General features: G+C 60.3%; 1 protein-coding gene across 2 annotated transcripts in view; it reads left to right on the forward strand.

Annotated features, from left to right (window-relative positions):
• PIEZO1 (piezo type mechanosensitive ion channel component 1 (Er blood group)) overlaps positions 1-24397 on the forward strand; it is a 62924-nt gene that overhangs the window by 30821 nt on the left and 7706 nt on the right. The window contains exons 3-31 of one of the 2 annotated variants that reach the window (XM_037040179.1): positions 5464-5586; positions 6513-6555; positions 6672-6810; positions 9946-10114; positions 10264-10477; positions 10583-10754; positions 10872-10961; positions 11047-11140; positions 11815-11915; positions 12369-12629; positions 13227-13338; positions 13443-13621; positions 13701-13849; positions 13967-14149; positions 14534-14652; positions 14815-14975; positions 15098-15274; positions 15808-15933; positions 16033-16233; positions 16763-16967; positions 20285-20389; positions 21044-21197; positions 21454-21697; positions 21803-21899; positions 22130-22301; positions 22761-22850; positions 22933-23027; positions 23350-23421; positions 23997-24097. In XM_037040179.1, coding sequence (XP_036896074.1) covers positions 5464-5586; positions 6513-6555; positions 6672-6810; positions 9946-10114; positions 10264-10477; positions 10583-10754; positions 10872-10961; positions 11047-11140; positions 11815-11915; positions 12369-12629; positions 13227-13338; positions 13443-13621; positions 13701-13849; positions 13967-14149; positions 14534-14652; positions 14815-14975; positions 15098-15274; positions 15808-15933; positions 16033-16233; positions 16763-16967; positions 20285-20389; positions 21044-21197; positions 21454-21697; positions 21803-21899; positions 22130-22301; positions 22761-22850; positions 22933-23027; positions 23350-23421; positions 23997-24097 — 4148 coding nt within the window. The remainder of the gene's footprint in view (positions 1-5463; positions 5587-6512; positions 6556-6671; positions 6811-9945; positions 10115-10263; positions 10478-10582; positions 10755-10871; positions 10962-11046; positions 11141-11814; positions 11916-12368; positions 12630-13226; positions 13339-13442; positions 13622-13700; positions 13850-13966; positions 14150-14533; positions 14653-14814; positions 14976-15097; positions 15275-15807; positions 15934-16032; positions 16234-16762; positions 16968-20284; positions 20390-21043; positions 21198-21453; positions 21698-21802; positions 21900-22129; positions 22302-22760; positions 22851-22932; positions 23028-23349; positions 23422-23996; positions 24098-24397) is intronic. The other variant, XM_037040180.1, reaches the window with a different exon arrangement.

Below are 24397 nucleotides of genomic sequence, written 5' to 3' on the forward strand. Positions count from 1 at the left end.
GGGCAGCAAAGGACTTCCTCTGTGGTTTAACAGCTGTGGGTAAAGGCTGAATGGTCCCAACTCTCATTTTCGTCATAGACCCCTGCTAACTTCAGAATCTCTTTTCTGACTATGTGTTATAGGGACATGCTGAAGGTAATGGAGTGGGGGCACTGGGTGGATTCCCCTAACCCTGAGGTGCCCCTGCATAGGGAGGCTCAGGCCCAGGGCAGGGGGCTGGCCAGTCTTCCCGCTGGCTCTTTCTCCCACCGCCTACCGTTCATGCATTTCCTTTGCCCCAGGAGGCTGCCACCAACCATTTAGTCTGGCCACTGTGCTGGCTCTCCCTGCTCAGTCACAGCCAGCTCCTTCTGTGTTCGCTGGGCACTCTGTAGGGCCTCAGCTGACCTCCAGCCGCCTCGTAGTTCAGGGAGCCTCGCACACCTGATGGGGAGCTCTAGGTCCTGTGCTCCTGGAGGGTGGGCACTGTCTCAGTCCTCTGTACCCACCACACAGACATACGGGAAAGCCCGTCAGGGAGCTTTGCCCATCGGAGGGCTAGACAGTGAAGCCCATGGCGTGAACCCACCCAAGGCGGGTAGGGACAGGCAGGCTCTTGCCCCATCTCAGGATCCAGGTCAGAGGGGGATAGGGTAAGTGTGGGCACCCTGCGCCCCACCTAGCACACCCCCGTGGCAGGGCCCCCGTGCACAGGATGCCAAGTTGCAGCCAGGTTACATGGGACAGGCGGCAGGAGGAACCCTGCCCCTTCACTGAGGGGCTCCTGCCCCCGACTCTCTGGGCACTTCAGTGTCCGTTTTGTCCCAGCTTTTCAGTGCAGGCGTGTATTCTGGGGCCCATCCCCAGAGGCTGTTGCCCTGTGTCCCTGGATGTAAGGACTCTGAGGTGTCAGAGGGGGAAGAGGATTAAGAGAGGGTCTCAGGGAAGCAGGTTGTCTGCAGCACAAGCCCCACTGCCTGTCAGATGCGTGAACGTCTGGCTCTGGCCATGAAGGGAGCCAGACACTGCCCTTGGAGGCACTGGCTGCAACAAACTGGCTGTTTGGGGACCTTGGGGCCTCCAAGTCCTGTGGCTGCTGAAACCTTTGCTACACTAAGGTGGGGTCCAGCACCGCCTCCCGGGGCTAAAACCAGGGGCCTTGGGGCTGGCTCCTCCTGAGGCTTCAGGGAGAACCCGCTTCCTCCTCTTTTCCAGCTTCTTGGCCCTCTTCTCCTCTCTCCAGCATCCAGGCCAGCGATGGCCACGCAAGTGTCACCCCCCCCCCATCAACCTGATTCTGACCCTCCTGCCCCTCTCCCCGCTTTAGGACCCTGTGAGTACATTGAGCTCACCCAGGGACTGAAGATCAAGCCTGTTTTAAGGTCAGCTGGTTGGCAAACTGGTTTCCCTTCACTGTGGAAGGAAACTTATTCACGGATCCAGGCGCTGGGGTGTGGATGCCCCTTGGGGAAGCATGCTGCTTCCTGGAGCAGGTTAGGTCACCCCCTTTCTTGCCTGTCACACTGGCTCTAACTGCCCCGTCAGGCTGCCTCCTCGCTCAGGGTGTTTGCAGAAAGCGCTGCTCTCAGAACACAGGGTTAGTTCAGGTGCAGAAAGGGGAGGAGGCCCAGCACAGGCACAGCGCTGGGTGCCGCTGGGGACCAGCCAGACCCCTCCCAGGCTTACTCAGCTGTCTGCCCAAGGCTCCCAGCTCAGGCCAGCTGCACTGCCCCCCCGCCCCCCGGGGAGGGTCTGCTGGGCAGAGTCTGCCACCCATGTCATCCTCTTCTCTCTCTGGAGCCAGTTCTGTTTGTTCCCAGGCTCTCAGCAAAAAGCTGCTTGTCCTGTAAATATTTCAGCAAATATTTCATGCCCTTTACATGATTGGAAACATTCTCTTCTTGTCGGCAGTGGAGGGAGCATGAGCTCCCGCCAGAGCCAAAGCCAGAGGGGTCTGAAGTGGGGAGGGTTAGGACACAGCGGGAGAAGCACTGGGAAGACTTCCCTCCTCGCCTCTGTCTGTCCATCTGCTGGCCTCAGAGGCCCTTCAGGGACAGGGAGACTGGTTTTTGTGGGCGGGAAAGAGGAAAGTGGGAGGCCTGCCCATGCCTGAGCACCTGGCCATGGATCATGAGTTTTATAGCACAGGGCCTTGGTTCTGGCACCTGGATGAAGGTCTGATGCTGCCCAGAGCCCCCGTGAGCACTCACCCCGAGCCCCATCCCCACATGGACATCAGCCTGACTCAGGGGAATCGGGGGTGGAGCTCCCTGTGCAGGAAAGGGAGGACTCCAGAAGTGTCCTCCTCAGTGTTTCCTCAGGGAAGTTCCAGTGCCTTCATTGGTCACTAGGAGCCACCAGGCAGGGGCTGGTTGGTGGGCGTGCCCATGAAGGTCAGTGTGGGCAGAGGCTTCAGGGAGAGCTAGCCCCCTGCTGGGCTAGCTCCCGGCAACCAGATTAACATTTAGGGATGTAAGGAGGCCCATTCCTGCCTTAGAACAAAACCCACCACGTGCTGCCCTGCCCTGTGGGCACCTGGGCTTTGCCTTAACGCAGGTGCTTCTGTGAAGGGCCTGGCTGGCAGGGCCTTGTGCAGTCCATGCATCAGAGCAGCACATGTGAGCACCGCTAACGTCTGTTGGGGGATGGGACAGGGGCCCCCGTGTGGAATCCCCGTCATCCTTGCCCAGACGACACATCTTGTGATCTCCTGCCTATGAGTAGGTGATGCCCCCCACCCAAGTCTCAGCAGACCAGGTGGTGCACCCCCACAGGGCCTCATGGCTCAGACTTTGGTTTCCCCCCTGCCCTCCCCTTTCTGGGCCCTCCTCAGGGAGATGCAACCTCAGGAAACTGGAGGACACCCCTTCTTCCTGTGGCTTCCCAGAGCACTTCCTGGAGCACTCCTGTGCCAACCTGGGGGATCCCCACACAGAACCCACCTGCCCTGCCTGGCCTTTGCCTGGATTGTGTGTGTGTGTGGTGGGGGGGGGGAGCTCATCACAGCCCAGGAGCTTAGCCCTTGGGCCTGGGCCGCCCCAGAAGAGGGCAGTGTGAGCGGGGCCTTCATGGACAAGTACAAGGCCGGGGGTCTGTGAACTGGGGCTGGGGGTCTGCAGTGGGAGTCAAGGCCCTGCTGAGGGTAGAGACACCCTGGAAACTTTGCAGAGTGAGCAGCCACCATCAGGCCACTTTGAGGGGCTCAGACCCAGGGCTCCCACTCCAGGTCAGACAGATGCTCTTTTGCAAACCCCTTTCTGGGAGGAACCCCCATTCCTGTGCTTTTGGGACCCTCAGTCATCAGTCCCTCTTCCTGTCTCTCTGGAGTTTCCCTCCTGGGTATGAAGCCCCTACATGGGAGCCCCAGCACCTCCAGGATGGGCAGTTTCCATGCCATGGACAGAAGGTACCCGCCTGTGTGGGCCTTGCATGGCAAGTGAGTGCCACTAAGGCTCCCAGGGGATTGGGCAGGAAGGCTGTCACGAATGAGCCTTAGGCCTCGGGCTTCCCTCCCTGACCTACGGGAGCCCATCAGTCTTTATGGTGCCATCAAGGTCAGCCTCAGGTCTTTGTGTCTTGGGAGCAGGGTGAGTCTGTGGAATAGGACAGGGAGGGATGGCCCTGGGCTGTTGCCCCTCCCACCACATCACCCACTGGGACTTCTAAGATGTGCAGGAGAGAAGCCTTGTAGGCAAGCCAGGCAGAGGGGAGGCTGAGAGGTGGTGTGGGGTTGGCGGGGGATGGGGGAGGAGCTTTGCCTTTGAATCCTGTGGCTCCTGTGCGCTCCTGGTAGGGAGGTGGAGCAGGCTGGCTCCTGGTAGGTTCTTTCCCCCAGGAACCCTGCATAGCACCCCACTGACAGCCCAGCTCTGTCCTCCTATGGGGAGGCCTGTGGCCTCTCCCTCCTCTTGGCCTGGGGCTCTGAGCACAGGGGCCAGCCAGGGCCCAGGGCCAGGCTCTCCCATTCATTTTCCATTTCTCCTTCTTGCCAGTGGGCTGTTTCTTCCACGAGCTCCACCCAGCCCTCCCTCTCACTTACCCTGCTCACGCTGCCACTGCAAGTCACAGGCTGTGATCAAAGGGTCAGAATGTCAGGGCTAGGAGGGACGCCGAAATGACTGAGGCACAGGCTCCTGCCAGGTGCCTGCCTGAGCTGCCTGAAGGAATCCCTCACCCTCTCTGAGCCTGGCTTCCCTCGGTGAAATCAGGCGAGACAGCAGGCGAACGCTGACGGATTTGGCTTTCACCGTGGGTGTTCACATGTCCCTCCAGAAGTGTCACCTGCTGGCTCAGCCCTGGGGGAGGGGAGATGGGCCGATTCTGAGTCTACTCAACGAGTAGCAACTGTGCTGAAAGACAGTGAACAGAACAGACACGGGCCCTGAGCCTGCCGGTCTCGGCAGGAGAAAAAGAGCTGGTGCGATGGTGACCCCGACTGTCCAGTGCTCTGGGAAGTCAAGAGATGGGCTGGCTGCTCTGTGCATTGTCATTAGCCAATCAGCGTGCCAGCAGGGGTGAGGACCTGGGTGCTCCTGCCAAAAGGCGGGGGGCTAGAGGAGGAAGCTGCCGCAGCTTGTTCCTGAACCCAGGACTCAGAGCTCAGAGTGTGACAGTAAGCACCACATGGGAGTCTCTGGCCCTGGTCTCAGCCGAGTGGGGCTGCCCACCCACTCCCGGGACAGTCCTGGCGACCCCAGGACTTCCCAAGCCCTGCTTCCTAGGGACCAAGGTGCAGCCCTGGTTATGAAGGCCACGTCCCACCAGGTGCGAGGAGCAGAGAGGGCGCTTATCCAGGACTGTCCCTACCTGTGCTCCCGGGCCGTGGCCGGGCTCAGCTCTCAGCCCCCTGCCCCTGCCCGCAGAGCAGGCGCTGGCACACCAGCCACTGTCACTCATTCCGCACACACGGGAAGCATTTAGCTCCATGACAGCCCTCAGGGAGGCAAGGCTCTCCCATTGTTCTTGCAGAGCCAGGATCCCAGTCCTGCCCCCCTCACCCCGCAGTCCCAGTGAGTGTTCTCAGTCCGCACCATGCAGTGAAGCAGCGCTCTGCAGCCAAGGCAGAGCAGGGTGTCTCGGATGCTCACTGGACATGTGAACAAACCGGACGGTGTCTCCCCAAGTGTGGGGGGGCCTTTCCTTTCTGTGTTGGCTTCTGCCCCCAACGGTTCCACCCCCCTTGCCCCCCATCCCCAAGCAGCAGGCAGACTGGTGTGCTGTGCACGGCTGAGTCCCTGCTTTGTGACTGTGGTCATGTCCCCTCAGCTCTGTCTGTAAATCAGGACACACGATAGTGCCCGCCCATGGGGCTGCCATGAGCAGTCAGTGGGAGGAAGCAGAGCACTGCATGAGACCGGCTGCTGACAGCTCCCCCCAGGGCTCCACGCACATGCTCAGTGTGTGTCCAGGGCTAGTTGATGGGGCCTAGCTCAGGGCTAGTGACCAGGGCTGTGTGCTGGCCTCCCCGCTTCCCTCTGCCCACAGGTCACACTGGCCGCCTCATCCGAGCCTTGCTGGCCTTCAGCCTCCTATTTCTGGCAGCCCACCTCACCTTCCAGATATGCCTACACACCGTGCCTGGCCTGGACCAGCTTCTGGGGTCAAACTGTGAGTTACTGAGGGAGGGGGGAAGAGGTACCTAGGGGCAGCAGGCCTGGGGGAGAGCTATCGGCTAACTGGAGGGGAGAGGTGAGAGAGAGCCACCACAGCCCTACAAGAACCTCAGGTTTCCTGGGGGAGGTTGGCTACTCTGTCCCACCCAGGCTTTGCCTAATAAGGGCGACTAGAGTGCCTGTCTGTGATTTACATCCAGCTGGGATGGGCCGAATAAAGTGCTGCCCATGGGGCTGGATCGAGCTCCAACAGGGCGCTCATCCCAGAGCCCGGCGGAGTCCGACTCCGGGGCAGCTCTGGCCTTCTCAGGTCCCTGTTGGTCTGTCAGCATCTTCCTCCCGTGCCTGCTGGGGTTTAGAGAGACTCAGCCCCACAACCCTTCACCCTTTCACCCCTAGCTGGTCCCTCTAGCTGGCACCCAGCCCTCAGACTCCATTGACGTCAGCGCCCTAGTCTACAGGTGAAGGAACCTTAGGCTCCCAACCCTCCCGCTTGGTGAGGGTCTCCTACCCCCAGGTCCTCACACTCAGCTGCGTGGGCGGGCAGGGTGCTGCACCTGTCTTCCCATTTTATTCTGCAGTTCAGAAACTGGAGGGAAGTCGGGGCCTTGAAGGTGTGCTGGCCCTGGTGGCTCGGGGACCAGGCCTCCCGACTGGAGCCCCTGAGGAGCAACCGGCTTCTGCAGATGGGTCTGGGTGCCCGGCCCAGCCTCCCAGCCCCTTAGGCCCTGCCAGGCAGAACTGAAGGGCCTTTGATCTACCTGGCTTTCCTGGCTGGGCCTCAGTTTCCCTGTCAGTAAAGACAGTGTTTCTGAGCATCTCTGAAATCAGGCATTCTGTGACTCTGGGGATGCAAGGGCCTCCTGGGGACAGCAGGGGCTGCCCACCCACCTGATCCAGTTCCCATGTGTCTCTCCGCAGGCAGCCACTGGGAGAACCTATCTCGACACATCGGAGTCACGAGGTAAGAACTCTCCTGACCCCGCTCTGGCATTTCCCAGGCCCAAGGGGAGGGTCCACACCCTCCCTGCTGGCACCTGCCCTCCTGGGCTAACCAGTGGACTCTCCTGCCCTTCACAGGCTGGACCTGAGGGACATCCCCAATGCCGTGCGTCTGGTGGCCCCCGACCTGGGCATCCTGGTGGTCTCTGCTGTGTGCCTCAGCCTCTGTGGGCGCCTCACTCGGGAAGCGAGACGGGGTCAGCGCTCCCAGGAGCCGGTGAGCTGTGGTGGGCAGGGTGCACGAGTGTTGGGGGAGGGGCTTTCTGGAGCTGAAACCCAGACAGTTGAGGATTTCTTTTTTTTTTTTTCTTTTACAACAAATGTGGACTTTTACTTGTAAAAGTCAGTATGTGCTCCTTGTGAAAAGACAGGGTACCAGAGGGGAGAGAAGATGCCTGGTCCCGTGGGAGCAGAGCACTAGCAACGTGGTGTGATTCCGGCAGGGCTCCCTTGAGGCGGGCACATGTGGGGAACCCAGGTGGTGTCTGCACCCTTAGAGATCATCCTTGAGGGGATTCTTGGTAGCCACAAGGCAGTGGGGAGGCCGCAGAGCTGCAGGGTGGTTTGTGCCAACCGTCTGGGAGCCTAGGGGCTGACAGACAGATGGACTGACGGACACAGGGGTGGATGTCTGAGAAGCCGCTCCCACGACAGCATCAGTGGGCTTGTGGGCAAGGTAGGGGTTCTATAGGTTTAGGCCAGCAAGGCCCTAAATCAGACACTGTCCTTGATGGGCACTGCCCTGGGTGAGGGGGTCTCCACTGGGCAGGGTGTGAACGCGGGGCCCTTGGTGTCCTCCTCAGGTGAAGGCTCAAAGCCCTTCTCTTGTGCACAAGGGCTACAGTCTGGAGGCCGCCTGGGCCCTCCGTCCAGGGGGGCCTGGCCTCCAGAGCTGGGCGAGATGTGTGACCATGCAGGGGTCCTGGCCCAAGAACCTCCTGGGGGCCACAGGCTTCTCCCCAACCCAGCCCGGCACCCCTTTGTCCTACAGCTAAGGCTCCTGGGGCACAAGGGCCTCGACTGACAGGAGAGTCCATAGAGCAGAGGGGACTTCCCAGAGTAGGTCAGGGTGACCCGGCCTGTGGCCAACCCAGCCTGTCATCCCATGTTACTGCTCCATCCCACAAGTCAAGACCGACCCCAACATTTTAGGGGGGGAATAGGGACCTGGAGGTTGAGTGGTTTTTCCAGGCCTCTGCGGGGGTTGATCCAGGGCTGGAACTACCCTCCTGCCTTCCCTTGGGGCCCCCTCCCAACTGGGTTGGCCCCCTCCTTCTCCACAGGGGCATGTGGGCACCAGCAGGGGCCTGGGCCAGGCTGCCTCTGGTTTCCTCATTAGCAGAGCCAGAGCTTCCTGGAACAACTTTGCTAGGAAGGGGCTGGACTCTTCCAGAAATCTGTGGCTGGGTGGGAGGGGTGAGCCCCTCCATGCTGCCCATCACGGCTGGACTCTGGTCTGCCAGGCAACCGGGACAGGTCACCTTCCCCCAGCTGTCCTCAGTGGCATAGAGCCTGTGCCCCCCTGCTGACCTAGGGGCGGCAGGTATAGACAGACTTCAAAGCAGGGCAGTGGGGGTACCCTTCACAGGTGCCCAGTTTGAAAGCCCAGAGCTAGGAGCAGCCCGTACACATACATGGTGCCCATGCCGCATACATGCACATACCCTGACTGTTCTGCCCACCTGTGTGCGTGCACTGAGAGAGTGAGGTGGGCCATGGGAGGGGTGAGGAGATGAGTGGCCATTTCTGCCTACTCCCCTGGGAGAGCCTTTAGGAGCTGAGTCAGGGGCTGGGCCACGCCAGGCCAGGCTGGATACCATGGGCAGCCCCCAAGCACCTGTCTGTCTACCCAGCAGCTGCCTGCTTTTCTCATTCCCAGATATGCTAATTTTTCACGGGCTTTCTCAGAAGCTTTCCCAGGGCTGGGGCCAGGCTGTGGCAGGGGTGAGCTCAGACCTGGCGGCCCCACCTTCCAGCAGCTGTTTCCCCCTTCCTTGCTGGCTGGGGCCTCCCACTCCTTGCATTCCAGGCTCCAGAGGGAATCCTGGTTATGAGTTCCAACCTCAGGGCCCTGGGTCCTGCTCTGATACCTAGAGTCCTAAGTGTCCTATAGCCCTGTTCCCCTGGTCTGCCCCCTCCTTCTAGGCACAGCTCAACCACGTCTCCCTGGGGCCTCCCTACCCCTGCACCCAGGCACTGTGAAGACGGGACCCACCTGGTTCCTCTTCCCTGTCTGGTCCCTGCCTGTATCTGATGGATAGGAAACAGACTCAGAGAGGTTAGGTGATTTGCCCAAGGCTGCACAGATGTACCTGGGATGTGGCCCGGTCGCCTAGTGCTGCCTCAGTGGCTGGGAAAGGCAAAGACAGGGCACCCATTTTATAGATGGGGACCTGGGGCACGGCCAGGGTATCTGACACACAGTCCATGTTCTTTCTGCCTTGTACTGGCTCCCCCTGATGTCCAGGGAACAGCTCCATTCTGGGAAATCTTGAGGCAGGGCCAGGGAAACAAGCCCTGTTGGACCTCTGTCCCCACCATGGGCAGGGGAGGCCTGGAAGGGGCGTCCTATTTCCTCCTGGCCAGGTGGCCACCTCCATCCATCCAAAGGGTTGGCCACCAGAAGAACTGGCAGAGGGCACCAGGAGACTCCAGCCCTGGCCCTGCCCCCGGGGACCTGTCCATCACTCTCGGAGGTCCCATCTGGGCAGTGGAGAGGGTGCAGGGTGCAAACAGCTGTGTAATTGGGTGTCTCCTCCAAGCTTCCACGTCTTTACTTGTAAGGAAAATGCTGCTTCAGCCCATGGAACCAAGCGTAGTGGTATGAAGATGTTCTGTAAACTGTAAAGTGGAGCACGCGTGTATGCGTGCACCGCCTTCCCTTCTTCCTAAAAATCACTACTCAGTCTATGGCCACACCACCCTGCACACGCCCGATTTCATCTGATGCGATCCCTACTGAGGCCCACTCAGGAGCCAAACCGAGCAGGGCCAGGGGCTTTGAGGATTCATGCAGGAATCCGTGGGGACTGCCTATCCTTGGGGGCCCTGGTGTAGATGGGGGGATAAAGGAGAGGCCCTCCAGGGTTTCTAGAAGAGTCCACAGTCCGCCCCCACGTGTTGGTCATTGTGTGTACCAGGGCTTGGCAGGCTGCCTCCAGGAAGGCCTGCAGGGCTGTACGCCTCAGTGAGATGGCAGTGGGAGGGTGGTGCATGGGCCTTGGGCAAGAAGGGCCACATAGGTCTACGCTCGGGCTGGCAGCACCTTGCTCTCAGAGGGGCAGCCCCCCTTCTTCCCCAGTAGCTTGAGTGCTGTGTCCCTGACCTCCATTCCTCTCTGTGACCTTGGCAGGACAATGATGACAGGGAAGTGGATGCCAACTCCCCGGCAGGGCTGCAGGGAGCCCAGGCACTGGCCCCCAAGCAGAGGCTGAGGCTGGCAACCCGGTTCCGGATCACAGCTCACTGGCTGCTGGTCGCTGCTGGGCGGACCCTGGCCATTGCGCTGCTGGCGCTGTCAGGTACCCACTGGGAAGGGAGTGGGGATCCCAGCACTGCGTGTCACACCAAGAGGGGTTTGGGCACCTGCCGAGCTCCCCGCTGAACAATGAGATGAGGTCACACAGTCCTGGCTAGGCATGACCCTGTGTGCCTCTGTCTGGTTCTGCAGGCATTGCCCACCCCTCGGCCTTCTCCAGTGTCTACTTCCTGTGCTTCCTGGGCATCTGCACCTGGTGGGCCTGCCACTTTCCCATCAGTCCCCGGGGCTTCAGCACACTCTGCGTCCTACTGAGCTGCTTTGGTGCCAGCCATCTCATCTGCCTCTACTGCTACCAGGTGCCCTTCATTCAGGACAAGTTACCACCTGCTGGCATCTGGGCCAGGTGAGGACTCTCCTGAATAGGTCCCCTTCTGTCTCCTCATCCTGGCCCTGCCCACCTGGCCCCTTCTCCTCAGCAGGAGGTCAGTGCTATGCCTTCTCTGGGCAGGGTTCTCGGTCTTAAGGACTTTGTGGCCCGCACGAACTGCTCCAGTTCCAACTCGCTGGTCCTCAATACCAGCCACGACTGGCCTGTGTATGTGAGCCCTGGCATCCTGCTGCTCCTGTACTACACTGTGACCTCGCTCCTGAAGCTTCGCACACGCCGCCCCCTGGACCAGGTGGGTGCCGGGAGACAGCATCCCTCCTCTGTCTTCTAACCTCTGGACACCCCCTCCTCCTTCAGGCCTCAGCTCTTGGGCAGGGTGGGGAACTGAGCTCTGTTCTTGTCTCTGTAGACAAAAGTGGAAGCTGGTGATATCAAGGAACGGGAGGTGGAGCTGACTGAGATGGACCAGTGGCCCCAGGGCCAGGACAGGGCTGCCCAGGTGAGGATAATGGGCTGAGTGGTGGGGCTGCACCCACCTGCCCGTGCATGGGCTTGGCTCACCGGGCCTTGGCTCACCTCTTCAGGGCTTGATGTCCACACCCATGGGGCCTGACCCTGAGGCTGACAACTGCATTGTGCACGACCTGACCAGTCATAGCCCTGTCCAGCAACGCCCCTGTGAGTATCAAGCTCCCTGGGCAGCCTAGGGACAGCTCCTTTCGTTTATGCTGGTGCTGCCTCCTAGTGGCCATTGTGTTGTATCGCCATGTTGGCCTCTCCAGCTGTGGTCTGAATCCGTGCTGTGGACTAGAGGGGATGAGGGTACTCCAGGTCTCTCATCCTCTCCCCGCCTCCCTTCCAGTTTCTGGAGGACTTGACTGCTCTGCCTTGAGCTGGCCCAGAGGCCTGGGGTTGCTGTCATCCGGGCAGATGCCAGCTGGGGAGGGCTGGGACATTTTCTGGGTGCCCTTTCTTTGTCCTAGGCCTTGATTTCCATTTTGTGAATTGCCCTGCATGAAGTGGCAGCTGTCGCTGGCCTTAGGACCTGGCTGCCTGGGGACTTGCACACCCACAGAACTGGAAGATGGTCAGGGCCACCTTGTCCATCCTGTCCCTTCAGAGCCTTGGAAACTAAGGCCCGAAGAGGGTCAAGGACTGCCCAGGGTCACATGACAGTTGGTGGCAGGGTCATATGGGCGACTACCAAGTGCTAACTGACGAGCAGCTCCCTCCTCCCAGTGAGCTGCGGCTCCAGCATCCCAGTCACGTTATAGGGCAAAGTCGACCGCGGCAAGGGGCTCTGGCCTGTTGACGTGGGAGCTTCCAAGGTGACCCCTGCCCCCACCCTGTAGTGTGCTCCAGGCTGGCCGAGCCAAGGGAGACGTCTCTACTGCATGGCCTGGGCCACATCGTCATGAACCAGAGCTACGTGTGTGCCCTCATCGCCATGATGGTAAGGAGCGGCCAGCCCTCCCCTCCCTCACACGCAGCAAGAGGCGGATGGCGGTCCGTGTTTCCCAGCCTGATGCTTCCTCACCAGAAATGGGTGAAGCTGTGTCCTGCTGGGCCACAGGCAACCCTGGCCAGCCCATAGCTGTGCGTGTGAGTGTGTAAGAGCACACATGCATGTGGGTATGTGTGGCATGCATGTGCATGTGTACTTGTGAGCATGTGTATAAGTGCATTTGTGAATGTGTGCATATATGACCATGTGTATAGTCATGTGTGTGTGTGTGGTCGGGAGGGTCATGTGTCCTGTGCCACTGTGCTCCAGGCCGATGGGGCGCATTTGCCTTCCTGTCTGAGCACCTCCCTGGGGGCCCAACCCCCTCGACATCCCCGGGGAGCAGGTTGGGACTGGGCCGGGCAGACTGCGCAGCCCCGCCCACCAGCCCCTGCCATCCAGGTGTGGAGCATCACCTACCACAGCTGGCTGACTTTCGTGCTGCTACTCTGGGCCTGCCTCATCTGGACTGTGCGCAGCCGCCACCAGCTGGCCATGCTCTGCTCGCCCTTCATCCTGCTCTACGGGCTGGCACTGTGCAGCCTGCGCTACGTGTGGGCCATGGACCTGCGTTCTGAGCTGCCCGCCACCCTGGGTCCTGTCAGACTGCGCCAGCTGGGGCTGGAGCACACCCACTACCCCTGCCTGGACCTGGGTGCCATGGTGAGTGCCCCTCACCGCAGGGTGGCTGTGAGCACATGCTGGCGCCTTGGGTTTCTGCGTGAGGGCCTGTGATGGTGCCATTCTGTTTATGGCCAGCTCCCAGCCAAGGGGGAGTCCGGGAGGGCAGGCGCTTGTCTGGTGGTCACCACGGGGTCCCTAGTGAACAGCCCAGAGTAGTTGCTCGAGCGCATGAGTGATGACCTTGTGTTTCAGGGGGCACTGCCCTGTCTGCCTCGCACAGGTTCTGTCAGTGATGCGCACTGCCCCTGGGTCTTGGGGGGCCATCTCACTGTGCCACGTGTTTGAGGCCACACAAGCACGTGCGTGCACATGTGGGAGCACATGTGTGGACCTCTGCATACATAGGCATGAATGCACACAGATATATGAGCCTAGTGTGCAAATGGGTGCACTTGTGTGAGAATTTGTGTGCAGGTGTGTATGTGCCCGGGGGAGCTTGTCCCTGCAGAGGACCTGGCTGACCGCCTCCCTGCTGAGGGTCTCTCCCAAGCCCATATCTTCTTTGGTGGGGCCCTTTCTCTGAGAGGGGTGCCAGGCTACCTGCTGCTCAGTGACACTGCCCCTGCCCCATCCCAGTTGCTGTATACACTGACCTTCTGGCTCCTGCTGCGCCAATTTGTCAAGGAGAAGCTGCTGAAGGGGAAAAAGACCAACTCCGAGCTGATGGAGATAACTGTGGCAGACACAGGTGAGTGGGTGGGGCAGCTGGGCTAGGGCTACGTGTGTGCCCTGCTTCCCGGTCCTTAAGTCACCCCCCCCGACCCTCGACCCCTTTCCTGGCTTGGCCCCCAGAGCACATGAGGACTTGGACGCTGCTCCAGAGTCTGGAGAAGCTGGTCACAGGACTCTCTGCCAAGTACTGGGTCTACGTGTGCGCCGGCATGTTCATCGTGGTGAGCTTCGCGGGCCGCCTCGTCGTCTATAAGATCGTCTACATGTTCCTCTTCCTGCTCTGCCTCACCCTCTTCCAGGTACTTGGGGGTGGGCAGCGGGGGACCCTCGGGCGGCCCGGCCTGGCTGCCCAGGGGCCTCACACACCTCGTCCTTCAGGTCTACTACAGCCTGTGGAGGAAGCTGCTCAAGGTGTTCTGGTGGCTGGTGGTGGCCTACACCATGCTGGTGCTCATTGCCGTCTACACCTTCCAGTTCCAGGACTTCCCCATGTACTGGCGAAACCTGACAGGCTTCACTGATGAGCAGTGAGTCAGGGTGGGTGGGCATGTGGGCGAGACCCGGGTGCGGGCCCTTCCCTCCTCCATCCAAGGCTTCGTGTTGGGGCCCTTGGGGCCGGCGTTCCTGACAGTGCCCCTCCCCAGGCTGGAGGACCTGGGCCTGGAGCAGTTCAGCGTGTCGGAGCTCTTCTCCAGCATTTTCATCCCTGGCTTCTTCCTGCTCGCCTGCATCCTACAGCTGCACTACTTCCACCAGCCCTTCATGCGGCTCACCGACCTGGAGCACCTCCCCCTGCCTGCTGCCCGCCGCCCACGCTGGGTTCACAGGTGCGCCCGCCCCGTCTCTGAGGTTGTGTGGGCTCTGGTCTTGGCTGGTGGGCATCCGGGACAGGGGTGTTTGCGGAGTGTCACAGAGAAGGGCCTCGTCTGGGAGGGGAAAAGAGGCTGGTGGGATTCAGATGGGAGAACCCAGGGCAGGGGAAAGGCCTTGGCCATCACCTACCAATGCTGAGGAGCCTCAGGTCGGGGTGTTTTCTCCGACCTAAGGGTGTCTCTACAGTGGGATGTTAGCTGAGTGGCATGCTATCACCCAGTGGCTACAGCGGACACAGTAACCCAGTGGAGACAGGAGGCATTGCAGGCAGGGTCTTCCGTTAGCTCCAGGAGGACAGGAGGACTAGACAAAAGTGACACTTTTGGGCCCTGTCCTAGGCAGGAGGCAGTGAGCGGGACCCCATTGTTGCAGCTGGAGGAGGAGGAAGAGGAGGGGGACCCCAGGGACAAGGGGCTGGGCACGGCTGGCCCCCACCAGGCCACACAGGTCTCAGAAGGTAAGTCAGAAGGGCAGAGTACAGCCCCTGGGAGGTGAGTGTGGAGAACTGAGGGGCTGGGCCTCTGGGGCCCCTGGGAGCCCCGGAGCCTTGTCCACACAGGGCAGAGCAGCCTCAGCCCCTCAGTGCCTATTCCCTTCTCACCACCCGCCACCCCGACAGGTGCAGCCAACAAATGGGGCCTGGTGGTGGAGCGACTGCTGGACTTGTCCACCAGCTTCTCGAACGTCCTCACCCAAGTGCAGGTGTTTGTGCGGCGCCTGCTGGAGCTGCACGTCTTTAAGCTGGTGGCCCTGTACACCGTCTGGGTGGCCCTGAAGGAGGTGAGAGCAGGACACACCCCTTCCTGGTCTGCAGTGGGGTCTCTCGGGGCACCTTGTCGGCCTCCCTGGGTCTTGAGGCCCACAGAAGAGGGAGCTGCTCCACCTGCCCGGCTGTCTCGCAGGTGTCGCTGATGAACCTCCTGCTGGTTGTGCTCTGGGCCTTCGCCCTGCCCTACTCCCGCTTCAGGCCCATGGCCTCCTGCCTGTCCACGGTGTGGACCTGCATCATCATCGTGTGTAAGATGCTCTACCAGCTCAAGGTCGTCAACCCCCACGAGTACTCCAGCAACTGCACTGAGGTACAGGCACGGGGCACCATGTCCCAGAGCTTTGCAAGCTTCCCACAGGTTGGGGGCTGCAGGGGCTGCTTCTGTATTTAGCTCAGTGTGTGAGGGACAGATGCAGAGGGCTGTCCCCAGGGCCAGGGGCTTCCTAGAGGAGGTGGGCTTCAACCCAGTCTATGCAGGATGCACTCGCCACGCCAGGGCGTCTGGACTGGAGAAGCACCCTGACTCAGCCAACTCCCTGATGCCATCCAGGCCATGGGTGAGGTGGTGCTGAGGCAAGCCCCTACCCAGAGCTTTCTCTTTACTGTCCCCTCAGTCCATGCCTCAAGTTTCCCCACCCCTGGTCACCCTGGCCCCTTCTCCACTAAGGTGGGTTGAAGGCCGGCAGCAGCTCCATGTCCCCGGCTGGGGCAGCAGTGGTCTGCCCCACGCCTGTTCTGGAGGTGCTGTTGGGAGCAGGGACCTAAGGCAGGGCCGTTGGTCCCTGGCGTCAGCATCCAGTTACCAGCTAGGGAGTAGTTGCCGACACTGCCCCTGTCCACCAGCCCCTCCCCAACAGTACCAACCTACAGAAGACGGAGATCAACCAGTCCTTGCTGTACCGGGGGCCTGTTGACCCAGCCAACTGGTTTGGGGTGCGGAAGGGCTTCCCCAACCTGGGCTACATCCAGGTGAGAGAAGGCCCTTGGGGGAGGGTGGGGGGCAGGGACCAAGGGGGCTGGCACAGGCTGGGGACAGGGCTGGAGTGTCCCAACCGTCCCCCTCCCCAGAACCACCTGCAGATCCTGCTGCTGCTGATGTTTGAGGCCATTGTGTACCGGCGCCAGGAGCACCACCGCCGGCAGCACCAGCTGGCCCCGCTGCCCGCCCAGGCTGTCTGCGTTGAAGGCACCCGACAGCAGCTGGACCGGGACCTGCTTAGCTGTATCAAGTACTTCATCAACTTCTTCTTCTACAAATTTGGGCTGGAGGTGAGGCTGGGCATCAACCCTCCCCAAATGCCCAGGTGGCGCTTAGATACGAAGGGTCTGTGGGACCTTGGCTGAGTGTCTGCAATGTGCAGGCCCACAGGGGCTGCATGGGAGTACAGGGGCGGACCACCAAGGGTGCTGGGTTCTCCCGGGTGAGGTCCACCTGTAGAGAGGGTGGTCGGGGAGGTGCAGACCCAGGACACAGGCCAAGACCGAATTAGTCTTGACTTTGCCAAAGAGCCCCCTAGCCTTGGTTTCCCCCCTGCACGTTGGAGACGTGGCCAGCTTCTCCATTCCTCCAGGAGAGTGGCGTGGGCGGCCTGGAGCCTGGGCCACAGGCCCCGACTCCGTGCACAATGCCTACTTCCTCTGGACAGAGGTGCTTTCCTCCCAGCCTGCCTGACCACCCTGTGGTCCTCTGAGCCAGCCTGCTGGGCCTGAGGCTGCCTAGAAGCAGGTCCAAGAAGGTCCCTTCCACCAGCTCCCTTCATCTCTCATTCTCATCTCCACCCCCATCTGCCACCCCCAGATCTGCTTCCTGATGGCTGTGAACGTGATTGGGCAGCGCATGAACTTCATGGTCATCCTGCACGGCTGCTGGCTAGTGGCCATGCTCACCCGCCGGCGCCGCAGGGCCATTGCCCGCCTCTGGCCCAAATACTGCCTCTTCCTGACGCTCTTCCTGTTGTACCAGTACCTGCTGTGCCTGGGCATCCCCCCAGCCCTGTGCATGGGTGAGCAGGGCGCGGGCTGTGGGCAAGGTGTGGGACATGCATACTAAGTAAGGTGTGTGTGTGGCTGTGGCCTCATGGGCGTGCATAGGGGCATTTCCCACATTCCCTGGGCTCTTCCCATCCGGGAGTTGGCCTCAGCCCCCTCACCATTCCACAGGCTGGTCTCCTGAGTGCATCCCCATTCAGCCCCCAGCCCCACCCAGACACCCCAGTGCTCTCTTGCACCCCAGGATGTGACCATGTGCAGCTGTCTGTTCCTGGACAATATGCAGATCTGTTATGCATCCTACTCAGTGGCCCGTCCTCGGGGACCTGAGTGACTAGGTCCTCGGTGGCTGTTTGCTTCAATACAGGACCTGACATTTGCATTTAGCTGTTCTCTCCTCTCGTTTCCTCTCATCTTGTCTCCTCTTCGCTCCTCTCCTTCGGTCTTGCCTGTCCCAGACTCTGGCTCTCAGAAAGTTTCTCTCGTCAGGCCAGAGGGTTTGCAGAAAGCTCTGTGTATGGGTTTGTTGGGTTCCCAAACGCACAGGTGGCACTAGGTAGTGCTGTCCTTGTGCAGACCCAAACTGGGAGTCTGGCTGGCCACGGGACCCGTTCTGGGGTCCCTAGTCACTCTGTGGAGGGGCAGCTCTTCACCTTTTGCCATCCCTGTGTGTGGCGTCCTTGTGCGGTGACTTCTTCCATTGGTGGGACTTTATAAAGGGGGCGTTTTCATTTCTGTTATTCCTCGTACCTTCGTTAGTTGGCTTTGCTGTGAAAAGAGCTTTATTTCTCACCCTTCCCATTTGTTTCTTTCTAATTCGGTCTTGGCCTGTGTCCTGGCTCTGCACCTCCCCAACCACCCTCTCTAAAGGTGGACCTCACCTGGGAGAACCCAGCACCCTTGGCGGTCCGCCCCTGTACTCCCATGCAGCCTCTGTGGGCCTGCACATTGCAGACACTCAGCCAAGGTCCCACAGACCCTTCGTGTCTAAGCGCCACCTGGGCATTTGGGGAGGGTTGATGCCCAGCCTCACCTCCAGCCCAAATTTGTAGAAGAAGAAGTTGATGAAGTACTTGATACAGCTAAGCAGGTCGCGGTCCAGCTGCTGTCGGGTGCCTTCAACGCAGACAGCCTGGGCGGGCAGCGGGGCCAGCTGGGGCTGCCGGCGGTGGTGCTCCGCAGATCCACAGTTCCTTTTTAAATGTGTTACATCAAACCTATTTGTGTTATTCCTTTTACATTCAGAGCCTCTCAGCTGTGGCCTGTGGGAGCCCTCAGATGGGCCCTTGAACCTGCTCCACAGCTGCCTGTGGAAGTCAGGTTCACTGGGGCTCCATCCAGACCCTGGGAAAAGCCCCTTTTTAAGTGTGCGGTTCTGAGCTTGGCAGAGTCATGTGACCACCACCCGTGAGACACAGAAGTGTCCCCAAACCCCTGCCCATGTGTGCAGTCCCTCTCCACTGCCTGCCCCTGGCAGCCACTGATAGACTACTTCTGCCTTCTCCAGGGCATGTTGGAAATGGGCTCGGGTCATGTCACCTTTGAGCCCGGCCTCTTCCAGCCAGAGTCTGGGACAGGCGAGACCGAAGGAGAGGTGAGACCGAAGAGATGCACTCAGTGTTGTGTGTCAGCACTTCATTTCCTTTTGTTTGGTTTGGTTTTTCCACCATTTACATAGACTTACAGAAGGAGAAATCATACTAAGTTCCCAAATACCCTTTGCCCAGACGTGTAACGTCCACGTCTTTGTAACTACCAGGTCCAATGACCAAAACCGAGAGCTGAATGGTGGATGAAAGGCCACCAGCTACTGATGGAACCACGGACTCTGCAGCCTCCCAGCTGCTCAGCCACCGCCACTCGCTAGCTGTCCCAGGGCCCCATGCAGATCCCATGGAGACAGCACTTCGTCACGCTGTCTCCTCTGCCTTTTTCTATCTTTCATGACCTTGAAACTTTTGAGGGAGACCGGGTTGTTATTCTGTAGAATCTTCCTGGATCTGGGATTGTCTGCTGTTTTTTCATTAGACCAGGTTGTGCGTTTTAGGCACGAATATTACGGTTGTGACATGGCCACTTCAGTGCATCACACGGGGCCAGTGTGTCTCATCACAGTGACACGTCCCGTCCCTGCAGCCCTCGGTCACAGTGCTGTCTGTGAGGTCTCTCTGCTGCGAAGCTCATGTTTTCCTTCTCCTGATTAATACACGCTTATTTGGAAGGAGATACCTAAGACCACCCATACGCCTTGTTTCTTCCTAAGTCGCACCGACTGACTTCAGCGTCCGTTGCTGGATCCTGCTGCCGGAATTGTCAGCTGGCTTTCTAATGGTGACCCTCAATTTCCCTGTTTCTCTTGTAGTTATTCATTGGCACCTTCTGTGAAAACAGCAGGCTTTTGTCCCCATGCTGTATTTGTTAGTTGTTCCCTTCCGTCTGTACGGACTCCACAGGTTATTCTCTGGGTTCTGCTCCAATTCTGCACTGTTGGCTTTATCGCTTGCATTGCCCCGGCGTTGGCCGAAGGAGCTCCTTGGGTTTGGTTCCTTTGCGGTCAGTCTGCCTGCAACTGCCCCACCTCCAAGCAAACACACTTCCCATCGCTATGGTTTTGCCTTTTCCAGAATGTCACACAGGGGGAGTTGTACATGGAGCCTTTGGGGCTGGCTCCTTTCACGTAGCATTCAAGGTCATCCGTGCGATGGCGTGTGTCAGTACTTTGCTCTTCTCCTTGCTGGGCATCCTTGTTTGGATGCAGCATACTTGGTTTGACCTTTCACCCATGGGAGACATCAGGTTATTTCTAGTCTGGGCTGTGAAGGCGTCTAGGTTTTTGTGCAGGCGTCGTTGTCCTTTCTCCGGGGTAAATGCCCAAAGAGGCTGGACAATTTGTCTCTCATTTTACCTCCCCACGTACACGCGACCCAGGCCTTCTACATCCTCGCCAGCGTTGCTGTTGTCGCTGTTCTCTGTCTCCACCACTCCAATAAGTGTTCACTGGCATCTCATTCTGGGCCATCCATACCATGGCCGCCACTCAGGGAGGCTGCCCTGCCCTCTAGCCAGCACTCAGTTCCTCCCACAGGGCCTGGGGCCCTGGCTGTGCCTGGGAGTGTGTACGTAGCAAGCGTGCTGGAAGCTCTGGCCCCATGTGCTCTCAGGGCTCCAGATAAGAGTGGGTGTATTTTTGAGGCTGACTGTATGAAGGTGTGTGAATGTGTGTGGGGAGTGTAAGAGCGATTCTGTGGACACTGGACCCCTGGAGGCTGTGGGCCAGCAAGTGGGGAAGTGGCAGGACATAGGAGGACTGATACGCACCCTCTACCCACAGACTATCCATGGCGCTGGAGCCAGGCCATCCCCATGAATTCGGGCCTCATCAAGTGGCTGTACCTGCCTGACTTCTTCAGGGCCCCCAATTCCACTAACCTCATCAGTGAGTGTCTGCACCAGCTGGGCCCCCCCGTCCACATGCGCCACCTGCCAAGCCCACAGAAGGCCGAGGAGGTTCTCCACAGGGATGCGGGGTGGGCAAGCACATACTCCCCTCTTCAGCAGCAAGGGGCACACGGTCCAGGCCTTGCCAGCGGGTCTGGTCCTGTGGGTCCTCCCCATGGGACTGAGGCCCACCTCACGTGGCCTACCCTGCTATCAGGAATGCATTTGCTTGCCTTTGTGTGCAAGTGTGCACATAGGTGTGGATGTGGGGGTGGATAATGCTCTGCATACAGGTGTGCACAGCGTGGGCAGAGGGACAGACTGATGTCCACAGGATATGCAGTCGGGAATTCATTGCATCATTTTCTGATTTGCATGCCATGTACATAGAGCCACATGTACATGTACAGATATGCAGAACATATTTATACATGGGCAGGCATGGTCTCTGGCATCCATGTCCACATACGGACGTCACTTGCCAGTGTTCGCACTTGTAGACCTGTCTGCCCAGCCCCCACCCCCACACGCACACCATGCCTCTCTCTGGGCTGTGTGCAAGGTTGGTGCCCTGTGCCCATAGGATGCCCTGCCTCCACACGGCCACTGGTCCCCAGGGTGAGTGCAGCAATGGCCCCCTGTGTGTCCACAGGTGACTTCCTCCTGCTGCTCTGCGCCTCCCAGCAGTGGCAGGTGTTCTCGGCTGAGCGCACCGACGAGTGGCAGCACATGGCCGGTGTCAACACTGACCACCTGGAGCCTCTGCGGGGGGAGCCCAACCCTGTGCCCAACTTCATCCATTGCAGGTGAGTCCCAAGGTGTTGCCAGCCTGCAGAGCCCAGCCAGGGCCAGGGCCAGGGCCAGGGCCCCCCTGGGGCTGCATACGTGCCAGGTCAGCAGGGCTGACGGTCACCCCTGGCTAGGACTGGGCCTGGGACAGGGGCTGCCAGTGGTGTCCTTTGACAAGATGAGGGGTGGATGCTGACCTGGCAGCAGAGGGGTCTTCAGGAGTTCCTCCGGCCCAGGGCTGCGGGGGGCCCACAGTGACACCCCGCCTGGCAGGTCCTACCTCGACATGCTGAAAGTCGCCGTCTTCCGCTACCTCTTCTGGCTGGTGCTGGTGGTGGTGTTCATCACAGGGGCCACACGCATCAGTGTCTTCGGGCTGGGCTACCTGCTGGCCTGTTTCTACCTGCTGCTCTTCGGCACCTCCCTGCTGCAGAAGGATACGCACGCCCGCCTTGTGCTGTGGGACTGCCTCATCCTCTACAACGTCACTGTCATCATCTCCAAGAACATGCTCTCGGTGAGCTGACCGGCCTGCCTTGCCCCAGCCTTGGCCCCAGCCTTGGCCCCAGCCTTGGCCCCAGACTCAACCTCAGAGGCTGGCTGACCCTCCTCCTGCCCCCAGCTCCTGTCCTGCGTCTTTGTGGAGCAAATGCAGAGCAGCTTCTGCTGGGTCATCCAGCTCTTCAGCCTCGTGTGCACGGTCAAAGGCTACTACGACCGTGAGTGGGAGAGGGCAGGTGGCTGGGGTGTCAGGGACACACTGCTTCTGGGACCCAGACCCCTTATCCCTGCACCCCACCCCACTGCCCTGTGTCCCTGACCTGCATCCTGACTGACCCCCAACAATTGTGCTTGACCCCTGCCTCGGACTCCGGTCCCTCACCCCTGACCCCAACCCGTGCTCCTGCTTCAATCATACCCCTGACCTGTGCTGGCATCTGTCCCATAGCCAAGGAGATGCTGGGCAGGGACCAGGACTGCCTGCTGCCTATAGAGGAGGCTGGCGTCCTCTGGGACAGCGTCTGTTTCCTGTTCCTGCTGCTGCAGCGCCGCGTCTTCCTCAGCTACTACTTCCTGCACGTCAGGGCTGAGCTCCAGGCCACTGCCCTGCAGGCCTCCAGGTTGGCTCCCACCTTGGCTCCCTGGGCCCATCTAGGATAGGGTGCAGCTCCCTGGTGTGACGTGTGAGAATGGAGGGCCACAGGCCATTGGCGCCTCCTCCGCCCGGGCTCTCATGGGTTGGTGTTTCAGTCCTATGATCATGCCCACACTGGCCCGAAGTGCACCTCACCAGAGGGCCTGCTCTCCTCACCCTGCACTCTGGCCAGGGAGCCAGCGAGTCTCCCTGTCCCCTGCCTGTGCAGCTTCCGTGGCCACCTCTTCACCTGCACACTTTCTACTCCATGAGACTGGAGGTGGCAGGAGGGGTCCTCTCCCTGTCACTGCAGCACATGATGGGGTGTCGTGTTAGAATGCTAGTCCTGTATGCAGGGAGGACCTGGGTGGGTGGGCTCAGCCCGAGGAGGGGGAGCCCGTGCAGCTGGAGTGTGGCATCCCGGGCCTCACTGACCTTCCCGCAGGGGCTTTGCTCTGTACAACGCTGCCAACCTCAAAAGCATCGACTACCGCCGCAAGGCTGAGGAGAAGTCCCTGGCCCAGCTGAAAAGACAGTAGGTGCCATCTGTGGGACCAGGGTGGACGCGGGGTGTCTTCCTGACCGGCTCAGTGCTCAGAGTCATCTCCTACCCACAGGATGGAACGTATCCGAGCCAAGCAGGAAAAGTACAGGCAGGGCCGGGTGGGCCTTGGCCACCCCCAGGACCCCCTGGACCCAGGCCAGGAGCCAGGTGAGTGTGGTTGGAGCCTCAAGGGCCCCCGAGCACTGGCATATCTGTGTCACTAGAGCCTGCCCAAGTTATGTGCCACGTGACGTCACACAGGGCTTCCAGCCCATCTGTCCTGTGCCATGTGGTCACTCTCTGTCCCCGCAGGCCATACAGCCTGCCAGTGATTGTCCGTCTGCACTTGTGAGCTGTCCTCCACCCCCATCGCCCCATGAGTGGGTGCCCGTCACTGACGGGCTCTGTGTCTGTCTCTGCTGAGGGGCCACCCTCATTCTCCCGTGTTTCTCCCTGCTGGCTCACGCTTGCCACCCCCTCCCCTTCACAGGGCCCAGCAGTCCAGGGGGCTCCTCCCTGCCACGGAGACAGTGGTGGCAGCCCTGGCTGGACCACGCCACAGGTACCACCCCAACCTAGCTGCCGTGGCCACGTGGTCAAGCCGTTGTGTGCTGGGTAGCCTCCCCCTCTCTCAGTTGCTGTCCGAGTTTGGGGCGGGCCGAGCTCCCCAGGGCTGACCCCCGGCCTACGTACGTGCAGGCTCTCCGGCCTCACTCCAAGCCATGCAGGAGAAGGGGCTGCACCCAGCTTCACTGAGCCCCTCACAGCAGGCTGTACGTTTTCCCAACTCAGGGAGTCAGAAGCCTGAATCTTCACAGCCTCTCTCCTTTCCTGGCCCCGCACCCTCTGTGTTCCTCTTGTCCAGTCTGGTCTTGTCCCACCGCGCTGGCCTGTGTCGTGTGCATGTGCCTCCATCCCTCAGCCTGCCACTCCCTGCCTCCAGCCACTGTGGCTGTCCCTCAAGGGGAGGGTAACAGGTGGGTCCCAGCCCGTGGGGTCACAGGATGCTAAGGGAACCCAAGCTGGGCAGCACAGCCAGAACTGTTAGAGGGCCCACCCAAACCCATGAACTTGAGGGTCTGGCAGAGCCCAACCCTAGGTGTGGGAGACCAGCTCTCAGCCCCACCTTGCCCACAGTCATCCACTCTGGGGACTACTTCCTGTTCGAGTCCGACAGTGAGGAGGAGGAGGAGGCCCAGCCTGAGGAGCCCAGGCCATCAGCACAGAGCGCCTTCCAGGTGAGGGGGGGGGTCCCCTGCCTGCTTTCCCCTGTGCAGGAAGCGCCTGGGTCGGGGCAGCACAGGGGAGACGGACGCCCCCAGGGCTTGGGCCGCTGACCTAGCTCCATGCCGTCCTCCCGAGTGAGACACAATGGCTGTCTCTTTGGGCCTAGGTGCCTCTGCCCACCTCCTCCTGAGGTCCCAACTCTGACCACCCAGGGCTGTGGTGGCCACGGGTGGCCCGGTCTTTGAGAAAGGCTCCCTGGGTTTGCCGGCCACACATCGGTCTCCTCAGCCCACAGCCTCTTGTCTGCTTTG

This window comes from Sturnira hondurensis, unplaced genomic scaffold (assembly GCF_014824575.4).
Source record: "Sturnira hondurensis isolate 20B ecotype Veracruz unplaced genomic scaffold, ASM1482457v3 Scaffold0002597, whole genome shotgun sequence".
In the NCBI taxonomy this organism is placed as follows: domain Eukaryota; kingdom Metazoa; phylum Chordata; class Mammalia; order Chiroptera; family Phyllostomidae; genus Sturnira; species Sturnira hondurensis.